This window comes from Eulemur rufifrons, chromosome 8, assembly GCF_041146395.1.
Source record: "Eulemur rufifrons isolate Redbay chromosome 8, OSU_ERuf_1, whole genome shotgun sequence".
NCBI classification, from domain to species: domain Eukaryota; kingdom Metazoa; phylum Chordata; class Mammalia; order Primates; family Lemuridae; genus Eulemur; species Eulemur rufifrons.
In genome coordinates this window covers 57,273,022-57,289,144 of record NC_090990.1, presented here as the reverse complement: position 1 = coordinate 57,289,144, position 16,123 = coordinate 57,273,022, and the positions used below count along the sequence as shown (strand labels likewise).

General features: G+C 34.0%; 2 protein-coding genes across 4 annotated transcripts in view; one reads left to right on the top strand and one right to left on the bottom strand.

Moving 5' to 3' along the window:
* Positions 1-5,366: 5,366 nt before the first annotated feature.
* Positions 5,367-12,791, bottom strand: FPGT (fucose-1-phosphate guanylyltransferase). 3 transcript variants are annotated; one of them, XM_069478080.1, is made up of 5 exons: positions 12,710-12,791; positions 11,212-11,379; positions 9,991-10,083; positions 7,013-7,078; positions 5,367-6,250 (listed from the first exon to the last, which is right to left on the bottom strand). In XM_069478080.1, the coding sequence occupies exons 1-5, from the start codon at positions 12,789-12,791 to the stop codon at positions 5,622-5,624; spliced, it is 1,038 nt and encodes a 345-aa protein (XP_069334181.1). In that variant the 3' UTR covers positions 5,367-5,621. The 3 variants fall into 3 exon arrangements, with proteins under 3 accessions (XP_069334181.1, XP_069334180.1, XP_069334182.1); XM_069478079.1 differs by having other exon boundaries at positions 5,367-7,078; XM_069478081.1 differs by lacking the exon at positions 7,013-7,078 and having other exon boundaries at positions 6,045-6,261.
* A 160-nt stretch (positions 12,792-12,951) lies between these two features.
* Positions 12,952-16,123, top strand: part of LRRIQ3 (leucine rich repeats and IQ motif containing 3) — a 134,606-nt gene continuing 131,434 nt past the window's right edge. Inside the window, exon 1 of the mRNA XM_069478076.1 lies at positions 12,952-13,066. The gene's annotated coding sequence lies outside the window, so the exon portion shown is untranslated. The remainder of the gene's footprint in view (positions 13,067-16,123) is intronic.

Here is a 16,123-nt window from a genome sequence, read left to right as displayed (position 1 = left end):
GAGGGAAGATTAGGGCTCTCTAAATGGAGATACCTATTTAATTTTTTCCAGTAGTAATATGAAGCAGGTGGCAGTACTGGATATATTATGATGGCTAGCAGAGACAACTTCAGAAACACTATAAATAAAACATATAAAAAGACTGTATCCTGATGAAACAATATGACTAGAGAATTTTTGTTTTTGTTGTTGCCTTTTTATTTTTGTTATGGAAAATTACAGCATGTTTATAGTCTAGAGATATAAATTGCAGATGCAGGGAACATGAATAATTTCATAAATTGCTCCGTCTCTTACTGAAAGCATGGCGAATATTTGTTTTGTATTTAAGCATTAGCAGTTGTAAAAAGTAAAAAAGAATTTCTCTAAAACTCCACTTTCTCCCTCCCTTCTCATAGGCTTGCTTCCATAAACAGCTCTTGGTTTGATTGGATAATGTCTAATTAGAAGCTCTATCAACTTTAAGCAATTATAGTGAGTAGTGATCTTTCTTATTACATTTCATTAAAAATTGATTCCAGTGATATATACTGAATTTTGTAAGTTAATTTATGACTTTGTCAGTGTGCCTATACATTTAAAATTTGCACCTGCATGACTTGGTATGATCACGATTATTTCTTTGTGTAGCAAAAGTTTCCTAGTTCTAGGTTTTACTAAAAATGTTTGAAACTTCTCTGAAGAACAGCATATTGGTGGATATAATTTACTCTCTCAAACCCAAAGGCTAAAAATAATAAGAAAGAAACCAATCACGTAAAACTTCATTGAGCAATGCAACATTTCTCAACCTGCAAATGAAACGAACACTTAACTTGATTTTAACAGAGCTGTGTTTTAAAAGATTTTTGCCTCAAGATGTAAATGCTTTAATTCTATTCTGGGCAATGTAGCACTCTCCTACAAGGAAGTGGTAAATTAAAACTAACTTGAACCATCTGAATGTTCTGCAAAGACTGGTACTGGTAAAGAAAAGAAATTAAAAAAAATCATTCACATACATAGATTCCTTAGCCACAAGGTATTGGTTGTAGCAAAATGTTAAAAGCCGTTAAGGAGGCTGGAGATTCAACAAGCAGATCAGTAACACATCATAAAACAGTATCCAAAGAATATAGACATTACAGTTTAGATTACTTCAGCAACGCAATGAGGCACAATTGAAGGAGTATAATTCTGGCACAGATAGCTAGGAAATGACACTAGCAGATGGATTGCACCAGTCTGCAGCAATCAGAAATGAATTGCTCTGTTTGAATGGTTGAAATTTATACATTAGATGGCTAAGAGATCCCTGCAGCCAGAGGCTTCGAAAAGATAGACTATTTGTCCAACCAGTCCAGAAGAAAACATTAACTGTCAGTTTCAACCACTTAGTTGTATGGACAAAAATGCCCTTAAGATGACATCTTAGACACAAATGTCAATAATCAAGCTGCTTTACAGGTGGATAATGTGACTAATTCACAGGCATCTTCTCTCTCCCTACTCCAATCCTCCAAATATAAATGTGGTAGAAAATCAGCAGCTTTCATTATTCCTTTACCCCAAATTTTAACCTGATCCAAAATTGGCAAGTTTGAAAGACATGGCAAGTTTGGTTTGCTGTGGCTCATGTCTCTTCCAGGGACAAAAGTGGTACTCTCCAACCAGACTGGTGTAACTTGTCTTTCACTATATATAAAAAACCTAATCAGAAATTTCTGTGCATATCAGCAAATGGAGCAAGAAGAACACTAGTATCGAGTTTGGCACATTGGTAATGGAGGGAAGGAAAATGTAAACCGACCCATGACAAAGTTCAATACAAGGAATATTAATAATACAGTTTCACTAAATATAAACAATAGAAGTTGTGTTCCTTAACCTCGACAGAAATAGGCACAGGAAATTTTATAGGCACAGAAGATTCAAGTAAAACTGAGTAGATAATGGTTGTTTCAATTATTTCTCTTGCACTAAGTAAATTTAAAAGGTCTTTCTTTAATAAGAACAAGTTAGTTCTTGACCCAGATAAAGACTTGGTTTTATTCAGCTGAACAACAAAAAGAGCATCGGAAATCCTTTAGATAGTTTTGAGCATATTAATAACACTTTTCCACTTTTTCTCTCCATCTTAGACATCAACTAGACTAGATTGGAGTGCCTTAATTCTGAGCTTTCAAGCTTTTCAAGTCCAGAGGGCATCGTGGTATATGTGGATGGTGTCTCTGATTTTGTGTAATGAACTGTACATGTGACAGCCATGCCTACATTTTGCAGCAGGCAAAGTTGATTTTTAGCTCTATTGCTGAATTTGGTATAATATACCACCGGGAGTATTGCTTAACAACAGAAGACAAATAGATCACCACAGGTTGTGGAATTTAACCCTGAATTCATGCCATCTTTTTTTTTTTTTGCCATTTCCAGTGTGTCATTTGGATTTTTGAAGCTTTATTTCAACTCAGTATACAGTGATACTCTTTACTTTCTGTTTTGCTTAGAGAATAAATGGTACAAGATTATTACCAAATGCTGGATTTTTCCATGCCCTTTTTAGCAATAATTAACTCATCAGTAAGTTTATGGAATATAGTTACAAACAATAAAAGGCCTTCATAAACCTGAGAGTGTAAGATTTAAATACTATGATTTTCTAAAATAAAAATTAGAAATCAAGAGAAAATGTTTAATTTCAAAGTTATACATGCAGGCCTTACTTTTTTATTGCTGATAAAATCCAGAAAAGAAAAAAACTGAATTTTTATCGGGAGGCTAAGTGAAAAGGCTGAAAAATTGTGAATGTCACAAAATTTAGTTATTTCTTATCAAAAATACTTTTCCTCTCATCATCATGTACACTACTCTTAGGAATTGAATTTAAGAATGACTTGCTTTTTTCTTTTTCCTAGACCCTTTTAGTAAAACACACACTTAGATTAGAATCATTTCCTAAGTCACCTTTTCTCTCTACATTTCAACATCCCTGAAAATAGAATGTGCCTTACAACTGATAGTGTTTTATAACAGCTATTAGCCAGGCAGCAATGGTCATGGAGTTATCTGCTAATATGTGAACTTGGTCATAGCTGTGCATGTGACTGTCACTTCAGTTATGTACACTATTGGCAGTACACATGTGCTGCTACACATCAAACAATACATCGCTAGCCAAAGATACTGATAAATCCTTTGAACAGATACTGTTTCAAAGCAATTAGAATCCACACATTGTGAAGGATTATTATTAGGTGAAATACAGTATCGAGCATTTAATGGATGACAAACACACAACATCCTCTGAAAGCTCTGCAAGTAAATAAATCTTAGACAATAAAACAATAGCTACCACATATTTTCCTCCCGGGAAGAATCTTGAAAAAAGAAAACACACACACACAATCAATATATCATACATAGTTGAGGATTGCAGACAAGTCACTTCTGGTTTATCAATTATTTTCATACTGATATGTTAATAAGACATCAATGAGTCAGAAATCTCCTTCTGACTTTGAATAGAAGCTACCTGCCTTCTAGGGACATGTGATTAAACAGGCAAAAATGAAACTGAGTTTTGTCAAATAGTAAAACAGCATCAAAACTTGCAGAACAGGCATCTGGGTCTGCAGCTTGGTGAAAAATCCAGATGCTAGTGCGGTAAGACACTCTTAGGAAATGCAGCCTTCCCAATAACTTTGATAGCACAGAGATAGTACTTGGGTGGACATAAGGATATCAACAACGCTGAGATGAAAGTGTTTCGGAAGAGTTTGACTCTTCCAAAAAGTCAGGAAGAATGTGAAGCTGTTAGAAATGTCTTGATGATATCTCAATATTTCATTTTGTTGTTACCTTATATGTGTATGCAAGAGGGTTAATTGATAAAAATCTAAATTTAAATGCCTCTAAAAGATCTCCAATGAATATAAATATTTCAAGTAACAAAGAAAGCACTGTGTCATTTTATTGGTAGTGTTTTTTCTTTCTTAGTGGAACATAAAATAATGGCGATTCTTATAACTGACGGCACTTCGGATTAGGTTAAATTACAGTATTGAACATTTAATGAATGACAAATATATAACATCCTCTGAAAGCTCTGCAAGTAAACCAATAAATGTTAAACAACAACTGCTGCTGTACTTTTGTTTTTTCCTTGGGAAGAACCCTGAAAAAAGGAAACACATACATGTACAATAATTGAAGGATTGCAGACAAGTCACTTCCAGTTTACCAATTATTTTTATATTGACATGTTAATATACAAATAAGTGGCACAGACCAGTTCTTATTTCAACTTATTCATCTTAATTTAAAACAGAAAACTCTGACAAATATCATCTTTAATTATTAGACTTTGATATGAAGACATTTCACTTACATGCTCATATCAAAGTAGGAACACATAACTTGGGATTTCAGCCAATTTTTATTTTCTTGAAGTTGTTTAATCAAGTGTGTATTATGTCAGTTTTTCTATTCTGCCTTCCTCCTGCTGTCTACCTTTTGGTCAATTATTGCTTCTCAGTAACACCAGTGTGTGGACAGAAAATAAGAAATGGAAAGTTAAATCAGTCCATCTGGCAATTTAACAGTTCTGTTAGAGGGATTAATAGGAGATGATGAACGTAATGTCCACAGTGTCATTAAATTAGTCTTCTCATTAAATTTCTTTTTAAACTAATTTCTAGAAAACTTTGCTCCCTTTAAACTATCATGTCTTCTGTATCTTTGTAGATAAGCATTTCTTCAATGGACAGCTGCTTATAGCTATTCAGGCTAACCGGTGACTTATTCTAAATAGCATTTAACATGTTTAGGTATGTTGTAACTGAATCACTCAAAGAAGAACAAACTGGGAAAATGCGAGCAGTCCACAAACTCAATTGTTCCTACCACCTTCTTCATACATAACTTGAGTTTTGTGTGTGTGTGTTTTGGTTTTCCTACGGAATAGAGATTCAGGGAAAATTTATAAGATATGCAAACACATGTTCAAGTGTATACATACTTTGTTTTATTTTGATAAGATCAACAAATGAGATACAAATTTTTATCATTAATTTTATAGCTCTTTGTATGTAGTTATTTATCAACTAAAATAATCACATTAAGCATTGATTTAACCTGAATTTGTCAGCTATAGTTTCTGAAAAACTATTTCTATAGTATTCCTACAGTACTCTGAAGACCCTAGAAAGTCATTTTTATTAATTAATCAAAATAGGATGATATTTAAGGAGATAATTGTCAATAAATACTTAAAACTTTATTGGAACCAAAGCCCAAAAGAAGGTGGAAAAATTCTTAATGTATATTTAGAAAATTTCCTTTTAAACTACTAGGGTATTTATTATGTGAACAAAACAATGCTCCACAAATCCATCATTAAAAAAATTGAAATAGTGATAAACATCAAAAAAGTCTCTCTTTTCCGAACTTAAAGTCTTGAAATATTCTTCCATCAAAAAATGTTCATTTGTATTTTTGTGTTATTAATGTTATGCTACATGCTACAGCAATTATGTTAATGCATTTTCATTAATTCACTTCAATGAAACAATCCAAAAAAAAAAAGTCTACAGAAAACGACTGTATTTGGAATCCTGCTTAAAGAAAGGCAAAGTATACAATATTTAAGATATCCTTAAATCAAATTGCTTTTTATTTAAACTAATTTCCAGGAAAATTTGCTCCCTATAAGCTATCATGTCTTCTATATCTTTGTAGATAAGCATTTCTTCAATGGACAACAGCTTATAGCTATTCAGGCTGAATGTTGACTTGTTCTGAATAGCATTTAACATCCTTACGGATGTTGTAACTGAATCACTCAAAGAAGAACAAACTGGGAAAATGCGAGCAGTCCACAAACTTAGACATGTCTTGTTTCCAGAGAACAGTTCCTCTGTAACTTCTAGATTCCAAATATCTAAGCACGACAGAAAACAGACTCCAAAGAATCGAAGTAACTTTACATCTGACAATGTTTTAACATTCTTTTTCAAGTCATCTTGCACTCCAAATGCCATAGTTGAATACTTTAGGCATCCATTCATCTTCAAGCTTAAGGAACACACAAAAGAATATGCAGGCAGGGCAGCTTTTGTTATGATATAAGAACCACTAATAATGCAATTTTCCCCAACTGTAACATCAGGTTCCAATCTGGAATATTCCACAACTGAGCCAGGTGCCAGAGAACATCTTGAATCCAGTATACTTTGAAGGATACAGGATGTTTTATCAGAACATTCTGATGTGTCTGGAAAGATGCTAAAAATTATGGACTGTAAGCCAAGCTCTGACTTTAAACTGCTATCCGAAGTAAAATGAAACATGTATTCTTCAGTTGTCCCAATGTGATAAAATTTGGAGTTATTAAGAACAACAACATTTAGTGATGTTCCTTTAAGAAGATGAAATATTCTCTGCCTCATATCTATCAACTCTGACTCTTCTTTGGTAACATTTGATGTGTTCCTGGTGTACTCCACAGTTGCTCCAGGTCCTAAAGCCTGCAGAAAGTCACCATAGGCATCTATTTCACAGTTCAGTGTGCCTATTTTTTCATAAAAAGCAAGTAATTTCTTTGCTGATGCATGATCCATGTAAAATAGGCTGTCTGTGTAGACAAAGTCAGAGTCTAATTTAAGATGGGCAGTGTCACCCCCAACAAAGTCCTGTTGACAAAAATCCCCAGGTCTACACACAGCATTAAATTGATACATCTTTTCTATACTGGGTTTATGGAGGAAACGATAGCAAGACCTGTATTCAAGGTCTCTATGTTCTAAATAATCAACAGGATCTAAGACAAATACTCCATGTGTGGTACCTACAGTCAAACTAGAAGGATGAGCTAAAGCAGTAAAGCCAGGTTTATCAAACCTTATAAACTCAGATTCTCCAATACTATAAAGTTCAATATCATCTGCACAGGTCACCAGAATCCCAGGATTCATATGTGAGGGAAAATCAATGTACATAGCTAGTTTTAATTCCAACATCTGATAAATGGGGTTACCAAGAGGCAAAGCTGTGAAAATTTTCCCCAGAGCACTTGCATTTGGAAGGCGTTGACTGTAGCCACCTATAGAATTAAACAAAATTGCCATTTAAAAAATGTGTTATTGTTTATAAGATTTTCAAAACCCAAGGGCACCATTTACAACTCAAAATATCTCTAAAGATATTTAATGTATACAATATGTTACTGTAACTCAGTAAAGAATAATGCAATCCAGATTAAAAATTCATAGCCATTTGATATAATGCAGTTTTAAAAATTCCAGGTTAAGAACGAATTCTAATATACTGTACCGCCTGTGAATTGTTTTGAATCAAATGTATAACAAATAAAAAGGACGATGGGCTAAAACATGATCATGCATCTACATTTTAAACAGTAAATTTCAACCATGTCAGACTCCTATATTAAGAATCCACTTCATAGTTACAAAAAATGAATATGCCAATTCCAAAATAGTCATATACTGCATAACAATGTTTCATTCAACAATGGACAGCATATATAATGGTGGTCCCATAAGATTACAATGGAGCTGAAAAGTTCCTGTCACCTAGTGACGTCACAGCTGTAGTAACTCATCTTGTGTTTATAGTGATGTTGATGTAAACAAACCTACTGCACTCCCAGTCATATAAAGCTATCACACATATAATTAGTATATAATACTTGATAATAAATGACTATGTTACTAGTTTATATATTTACTAGGCTATACTTTTTATTGCTACTTTAGTATACTCTTTCTACTTATTAAAAACAGTTAACTGTAAAACAACCTCAGGTAGGTACTTTGGGAAGTATTATAGAAGAAGGCATTGTTATCATAGGAGATGAGAACTCCATGTGTGTTATTGCCCCTAAAGTCCAGTGGGACAAGATGTGGAGAAGGAAGACAGTGATATTGATGATCCTGACCCTGTGTAGGCCTAGGCTAATGTATGTTTGAGTGTTAGTTTTTAACCAGAAAGTTTAAGAAGTAAAAATAAAATAAAAACTAAGGATATAAAGAAAGAAAATATTTTGTACAGCTGTACAATGTATTTGTGTTTTAGGCTAAGTGTTATTACAAAAGACTTAATAACTTAAAAAAAATTAAAAGTTTATAAAGTAAAAAAGTTATAGTAAGCTAAGACTAATTTATTATTTAAGAAAGAGAATATTTTGAAATAAATTTAGTGTAGCCTCAGTGTATAGTGTTTATAAAGTCTACAGTGATGTAATGTCCTGGGCCTTCACATTCACTCACCATTCACTACTGACTTACCCAGAGCAATGTCTAGTCCTGCAAGCATCATTCATGGTAAGTGCCCTATATAGATGTAACATTTTTTATCTTTTATATGGTATTTTTACTGTACCTTTTCTATGTTTAGATATGTTTAGATTCACAAATATAATTGTGTTACAACTGTCTACAGTACAGTAACATGCTGTACAGGTTTGCAGCCTAAGAGCAATTGGCTATACCACATATGTTTGTGCAAGTACTCTCCTGTTCACACAAGGACAAAATCACCTAACAATGCATTTATCAGAATGTATGTCTGTTAAGCCACGCATGAATATGTAATTATCTATTAAACACTAAATTTTAGTTGCAGTGTCATTTCTCAAATTATTATCTACAATTAAAGACAGTAAATTTATTTAAAAGCATTTTAAAATATATACTTGTTTTTAATTTAAACATCTTTTTCCCTTCTAAAATGAGCCTTATAACTTCTTAATTCCTTGAAAATGTTCTCTTAAGTACATCAAATATCTTCCATAATTTTTATGTAACTATAGTGAGAAGCAGCCTTACATAATAGAAAGAGTCAGACAAAAATGAGTTCAAACCTGGTTCACCACATTTTAGCTGTTTATCTTTGAATTTACTCCAAATCAGCAAACGTAGAATACTACTCACCTCTGGAAGGTATTGCATTGAAAATGCTTTCATAAGCTCAATAATACATGGAAAGCACTTGGCAATTGCACACTGTTCAACAGAGAGCTAATGATAACTCTCTATTTTTCTTTTTCCAAAGACGAGGCAATAGTAAAGTTTAGCACTTTAAGAATTACCTATTCTAATTTTTACTAAACTGGTAATAATAATAAAATTATAAAATTATAAATCAGAATTTTTTTACATTTTTCATCTTAAAACCAGAACTTAGATGCTTTACTTTGACATCATTTTTACAAAAAAATCATTGTTCTGTATATGAATCATAAGAACTGCAAAGTGTCTTGGAAGCCATGCAGATGAGTTCTAAAACACCTGTCCCCTGACTGGTGTCAGTCCACGACAAAGTTTTCATCAGGCCTCTAGCATACAGAGAAAAATAACAGAGGTTTTCATGTAACCAAAATTTTCATATAACTAAATGTATTTGATTTAATTATCCATTATTCTGAGATTATGTCCTTCCTATTGTTGTTTTAAAATGTCCTCTTTTGTGTGTATATTTCTCCCTCATATACTTACTTGTCAACTCCATACCTTGCCACTATTTCTTTTAATTTTTAAAATTCTTTTAAGCATTCTAGCCTTTGGCTACCAATAATCAGACAAAAATGCAAGACAGAAAGTTTAGGCAAAAGTCTAGTAACAACATTGCTAAAGCAGCCTCTCTCCTGAAGCAAGAATCCCCTCCAAAGCATTCCTGAGAAATGTTCACATTTGAATGAGTTCTGTGCTAGGAAAATAATTTTCTATATGTATACCAAAACAAAACAATATCCATGAAAAGTTGATGATATATGTGATCTACAATTTTTATAATAAATTTTCTGAAAATCACCATGCTACTTACCACCTAATGACACCAAGCATGAAATATTTTTCAAAGCAGAGTAACTTCAAAGAATTAAAAAAAAAAAAAAAAAGAAGAAGAGTAAAGTATTTGCAAGGGAGAAAAAAGTCCCTAAGGTATCAGAGGTAGAATGCTCAAAAGAAAATGTAAATTAGTAAAGTATAACTTTACCAGAGTGAATTAATAGGATGGTAAAAGAAGTCCATTTATCTCCATATAGCTTTTCCAAACATTGAAGGGCACAAAGTGTTGATCCTCCATTTCCTTAAAGGTAAAGTTAAAAAGCACAGTTTATTTCACAGAAACCTAAAAAAACTCTGTAATGATGGTAAATTTAGAAGTTATAACTTTAAGGCTACGGTTTTGGGGTATAATTAACTAGGGAGACATACACAAAAAGTATTGGCAAAAGAATAAAATTAAATACATCCCGTAGCAAATAAACAATTAGTAATGAAACCCAGAGAGCAGCCCTCAGTAATAAATGATGAACTAATATTCTCTCCCAAACAGTACCAAAAACAGAAGGAATGATGAATTACACAATGTGTAACACTAGAAGACTGTTAAGTATAAAGATTCATATGGAGTTACAAACTACAAAGTCCACTTAAATAATTTTCCCACATGACATAATTGAAGATACAAGTTGGATTTCCTTTCTAAAAAGAGTTTTAGAACCTGGTTTTCCAAAAATCATCTTAAATATAACCACCACACTAGTTATCCTGGGAAAATTACTTAAGTCTCGGTGCCTCAGATTTCATCTATATAATGGGAATAATAAAAGTACTGACTTTGTATTTGTGAGGATTAAAACAGCATTGGTTAATTAGACCAATGCTAATGTCATATACCGATACCCTATCTCTGCTATCAAGTGATTTCAGTTTTAAGTATCACAAGAAAAACAGCCTTCAGGAAAATTGCTTCTATTTTTATTTGCAATGGAAAGTCAAAGAGCAAAGTTGACCAAAACTGGGGTTTTAAAATAAATATAATATTTAAGCCATTAGACTGTGTTCTTTTTTTTGCCTGATTTGCTTTCTTCATGCAAGTTTCTGAAGACACTGTGGGGTGGGGAGGGACCTTAAGGGCCCTACTGATAAGGTCCAAAGGGATATTCACCATCAGACTAAAGTTTATTAATACTAATAAAATTATCTTTTAAATAACATTCTGGAAGTATTCAAAGTAAATCACAAGGGGTAAGAACAGTTGCTATGACTTTTATCTTTCTTAAAAAAATGTCCATTTACATTCAAATTTTAAAGTTTGTAAAGGCCTTGGGTGGGGATATGCAGCTTATAAACTGTAAGCCACAGAAAAGCTTTTCTTCAATGATTATTCTGCTCAGGATCTAGATTATAAACCTGACCACAAAATGCATACCAATTTTGGCTCCAGCAGGATCAACAAAAACGTGATATCGAACTCCAAGGGGTAACTCCTTTCTTTTCAGCTTTACTGACAGCTGTTGCTTATAAGCAAGTTCCTGTTTTTCATCAGCTGCTGTTATTGCAACTATGTCCCAAAATTCTCCAGCTGCCACTGGTTTGCCTATTTGGAAAAAGCAAGGAAATAAGAAAAATTATCAGAATTCTCTAGCTGTTATATGTTTATCTATTTGGAAAGGAAAAAAAAGTTAATATTTATTATCATCTTCAAAAATGTATCTTCTGCATTTGAGAATTAGGGAATAATTAATGGTCCATTAGTATGATTCAAAATAGTTCTAATGGAGATCGCTCACTTTTTTTTTCCCCCTCTCTCTTTTAGATTACTCCCTCCTTTTACGGTCTACAATCCTATTTATTTAGAAATTTTCAGAGATATGTTTCTTGATTGAGAGGTAATTTTAACTTGTCAAAGATTATTACCTCAATTCTTAAATAAAAAGAGGAGACAAAGAAATAAATGAATCTCCAGCTTTGAAAATCAATTCTCATATTTCAGGGACACTTTGTTAGCTAAGAAACATTAAATCCAAGTATCCATTCCTTCAATAATGGTGTTTATAAATGTAGGTACTTTATTTTTTACTACTTTAAAACAAGCCATGAAAGCTCACATTCTAATAAGAGAAATTCTAATTTTGTCATATTAATTGTCTATTAGAATATGACAAAATTCTTGATAATAAAGCCCCAATTTCTCGATGAACTCATTAAAAGACGGACTGCACTTTTGGAAAACAGTTAGAATTTCTTATTTATTGATAAACAAGATGAGTAAGGTTTTTATTAGTTAACAAATAGGACTTGTCAGCCAGAATCTAATTGTCTGAACATTTTTCTGTTATCCAAGTATTAGCCCCTGTATTTTTTAAGCAGTCATTGCATCAAATATATAACCACTTTTATTAGACAATTGTATAGGGAATCACAAGTGGCAGAGCCTTTTTTTTATATCAAACTTCCACTTTTTATTTTTTAATCCCTAATTCCTTCATTTTATATCCCCCCCATTAAGTGTTTACATTACGCAACAACTTGGCGAAGTAGGTAAGTGAGTAGGTAGGGGTAAGGATAAAATCAATCACTTCTAAGGGTCAAAACTCTATGCTTCAGATCTTTTAGATTTATTTAAAATAGACTTTATTAACAAGCTAACTTCACCTGTCACGTTAACTTTCTTTCTTCTCCTTCCTCCTCTTTTATTTTGAAACCTATAGCACTAGGAACAAAGTTAAAAGTAACACACAAAATGTAAAGAAAGGAGAATGATAAAATCAAAAACTCAAAAGGAATATTAGCAAGTTCTTCCTGGTCCAGTGACCCAAGCCTGCAGGTGAGAAGCAGACAGGAAATAACAGTCCAGCAAATCTCCTGGCCCGTAAAGCACCCTCCCGCTCCACTGATGAAGAGAACTCCGGTTCCTTCTTCGGTACCTCTCAATTCCGAAAACCTCCGCAGTTTTCGTTGAGTGGCTTCTCGCAGAAATACTTCTGGAGGGGCCCTGACGGCCGCCATAGCCCCCGCTGCACAGCACGCATGCGCCGCGGGATGTAACGCGTTCCTTGGTCCGGGCGTCTCTGCCCCGCCCCTTCCGTGCGCCACTCACGTAACCACGCCCCCAGAGCGCCTTGGCCTGCGCTGGAAAAGCCAGGATGGGGTGAGCCCTGATCCTTACCTCGTTTCCCTAGTAACGGTCTCTGGAGCAGATGGCTACCTAGCGATTTGTCGAACTGTGTCGGGTCTGGGCCTCCTGTTCCCAACTCATAAGGCTTTACAGCCCCATTGACCCGGTGAGTGGTTCAGGTTGGGTGGCAAAATTGTTACAACCGACCCACTAAGGTGAAGACGAAACTGCAAGCTGGTGTTTAACTTTCTCAGTTAGGCGATTCGTCCTAACTGAGATTTGTAACCCTTGACAGATTTCTACCCCGCGTCATCTGGAGCCATCTGACCCCAACCTGGTTGGAGATACACACACAGTCTGAATATTTGAAATCTATTCTGTTTAGAAACCTTAGGTTTGTGGTTTCTTTGCTCTTGCAGCTCCTAGAGAGTGAGCCACCCCACCTCTCTGTTTTGGGTTTGCTTCTTAGGCTACACATGCCAGCCTCCCCAATGTTTTCTTTGAAAATTGTATAAAATTGAGTCTTCAAACCAGGCTTCAAACATTTGTAGTATTTTGGGTGCTTCTCTGTCATCTTGTTGTATATGTAGATTAATCTAGAATATTCAATAACATTTTTAGGAATAAGTCAGCCTTACTAGATGTATTTTTGGTAGCTATGTATAGGTATTTCTCTTGTGGAGCACCAAGTTTTACAGATTAAACTCTTCCTCTATACACATAAGAAAGCTGTGAATCAGAAAGAATATTGACTTAGGGTATCACGATTAGTAAGTAATGGAAAGTTTAAGGAATCTATTTCAATATCAAAACTAGAGCTTGTTCTACTGCACCATACCATTTATTTGAGAACCCTGTTTCTTAAAGTCTTCATCAGGCATATAGGCATGGCATATAGGCATTCAAGGCACTATAAGCTCCTGTCATAAAATTTGTTTTTCTTCTGAAGACTTGACCCTGTTATTTAATTCTGTACTAAGCATTGGGGTAAAAAGGCAGATTACTCATTCATAGTTTTATAATTTAAAATTTTCCTTTTTGTTAATAAACAGTCTTATTGAAAACATTTAGAAAATACAGAAGACTTGAGTAAGAGTGAGCAAAAGAGGAAGTAGCAAGAGAGAAAGTCAGAGGTAACAAAAGACCATAGAAATGATTTCGGTTTTTACTCTTGAGTGAAACAAAGCCATTGCAGGGGTTTGAACTGATTTACCTTATATTTAAAGAGATCACTCAGAAATATGAGAATAGATTGTAATGCGGGGTGGGGAAATGATAGAAGGGGAACTTGTTTGAAGGCTACTGTAATAATACAGTGAGAATTATTGAAGACTTGACCAAGATGCTAACTATGAGGATGAAGAGAAGTTGGTCAGGTTCTGTATATATTTTGAAGACAAAAGCAATATAATGTGCTGAGGGAATGGGTGTAGAGTTTGAGAGAAAGAGAGGAGTCAAAGATGACTGACTGCCTAAGAATGAATTGGCCATGAATTGAGATGGGAAAGGTTTTGGATGGGTAAGATTGGTGGGGTAAAAGGTAGAGTCCAGAATTTGGTTTTGGATGTGTAGTAAAGAGACATATGTATGCAATGCATATGTAATGGAAGTTTGTGTATGTATGTGTCTGTGTGCATTATATATGTGAGTCTAGAATTCAGGAGAGAAGTCTGGGTTAGAATGGCTGGGCATGGTGGCTCATGTCTGTAATCCCAACACTTCGGGAGGCCAAGGCCGGAGGATCACTTGAGGCTAGGAGTTTGAAAAGTCTGGGTTAGAAGTATAATTTTGAGAATTGTCAGCGTATAGGTGGAATTAATTTTAAACTGTGGAACTAGGTGAGATCCCAAGGGAATGAAAGTTAACAGAACCTGTATGTTTGGGGACTATATTCTAATAAGGTAAAGTAAACAATGAAAAAATAATCAAATTTAAAATAATCAGATAGTGGCAAGAACAGAGGGTACTAAAACAGGGTGATGTAATAGGCTGTCACATAGAGTATTAAATAGAGTATTTCTTGGACCTGGGAAGGATGGCCATAGAAACAGATATTATTTTTTCCCAATATGACTACATTACTCACATAAAATATGCTAGAAGTAAATATGCCATAAGACCTATGGTTTTTGTTCTCCGTCTTTTCTTTCTTTTCTTAAATTTTTATTGTTAATTTTTAAATAAAAAATCAGAAAAAATACAATCCAGGAGTAAATTTCCTTGTCAGTTGATTGTTCGGGATAAAAAATCAAGGCAGTTTATTACTTTATATTTTATATAATAAAACTATGTTATGATTGTTTAAATAATCTTAAACTACCAGAGTGTTATTTTGTTATCGCAGTATTTACCACAGAGTATTTTCCAGGTATTTACGAATATTATTTTACCAGAGTAAAATACACCAATCCAGCTAGTAGTAGGCCCATTAATTCTGTACAAATCAAACACACTGGAAATAATGTGTTTAATTTTGTATTCCACATTTAAACAAGGCTGTTAAACAAACTGGGCTATAATAAGTTGAAGAATTGAAATATTCTGTGGAGGCATTTGGGCTTTTTTTTCTCTTAAAGAAGAGCTGTCATAAAAAAACAGTGAGATTTTTTTTAAACAACTTTATTTGCCATTAACTTCACTTGTTTTAAGTGAACAATTTAATGATTTTTAGTAAATTTCCTGAGTTGAGCAACCATTACTGCAATCTAGGTTTAGAACATTTCCATCAATAAGGTGTCTTTTTCCCATTTGCAGCTGATGCCAGTTAAATTGTTTTTTTATTACTATATACATAACTAATACTGTTGTGCTAGAAGTTGTAGAGAAACACATTTTAATATTCTCATCTTCTGTGTCTGAAGAAGTTGAAGCCAGATGAAGAGGGCCCTGGATTATGGACCATGGAGCTCATGGTATATGACATGATCAGGCCATGCTAGGTAGGCCTATGCTAGTTTCCAATACTTGGCTTCATCTCTCTGTTTAACCTGCTTCCTCCTTCTACTCTTCCTGAAATGCTGCAAAAGGAAACATTCTCTTTTTACAGTTTTTTTATTTAATTGAATTTATTTACTCAGCTAGCCTGTTCTCAACTTATGTATTTATTTATTTATTTATTTGTTTTGTAGGGGGTGGACAGAGCCTTGCTCTGTTGCCGGACTAAAGTACGGGGGCATCAGCCTAGCTCACAGCAACCTCAAACTCCTGGGCTCAAGCCATCTGC

What these genes read in the sequence shown, in the direction of transcription:
- FPGT (XM_069478079.1), bottom strand. Translation starts at nt 12,791, where the DNA reads ATGGCGGCCGTCAGGGCCCCTCCAGAAGTATTTCTGCGAGAAGCCACT. An exon ending in GAGGTTTTCGGAATTGAGAG is followed by an intron (nt 11,380 to 12,709) that starts GTACCGAAGAAG and finishes TTTTCCAAATAG; the next exon opens with GCAAACCAGTGGCAGCTGGA. An exon ending in CATCCTATTAATTCACTCTG is followed by an intron (nt 7,079 to 9,990) that starts GTAAAGTTATAC and finishes TTAATTCTATAG; the next exon opens with GTGGCTACAGTCAACGCCTT.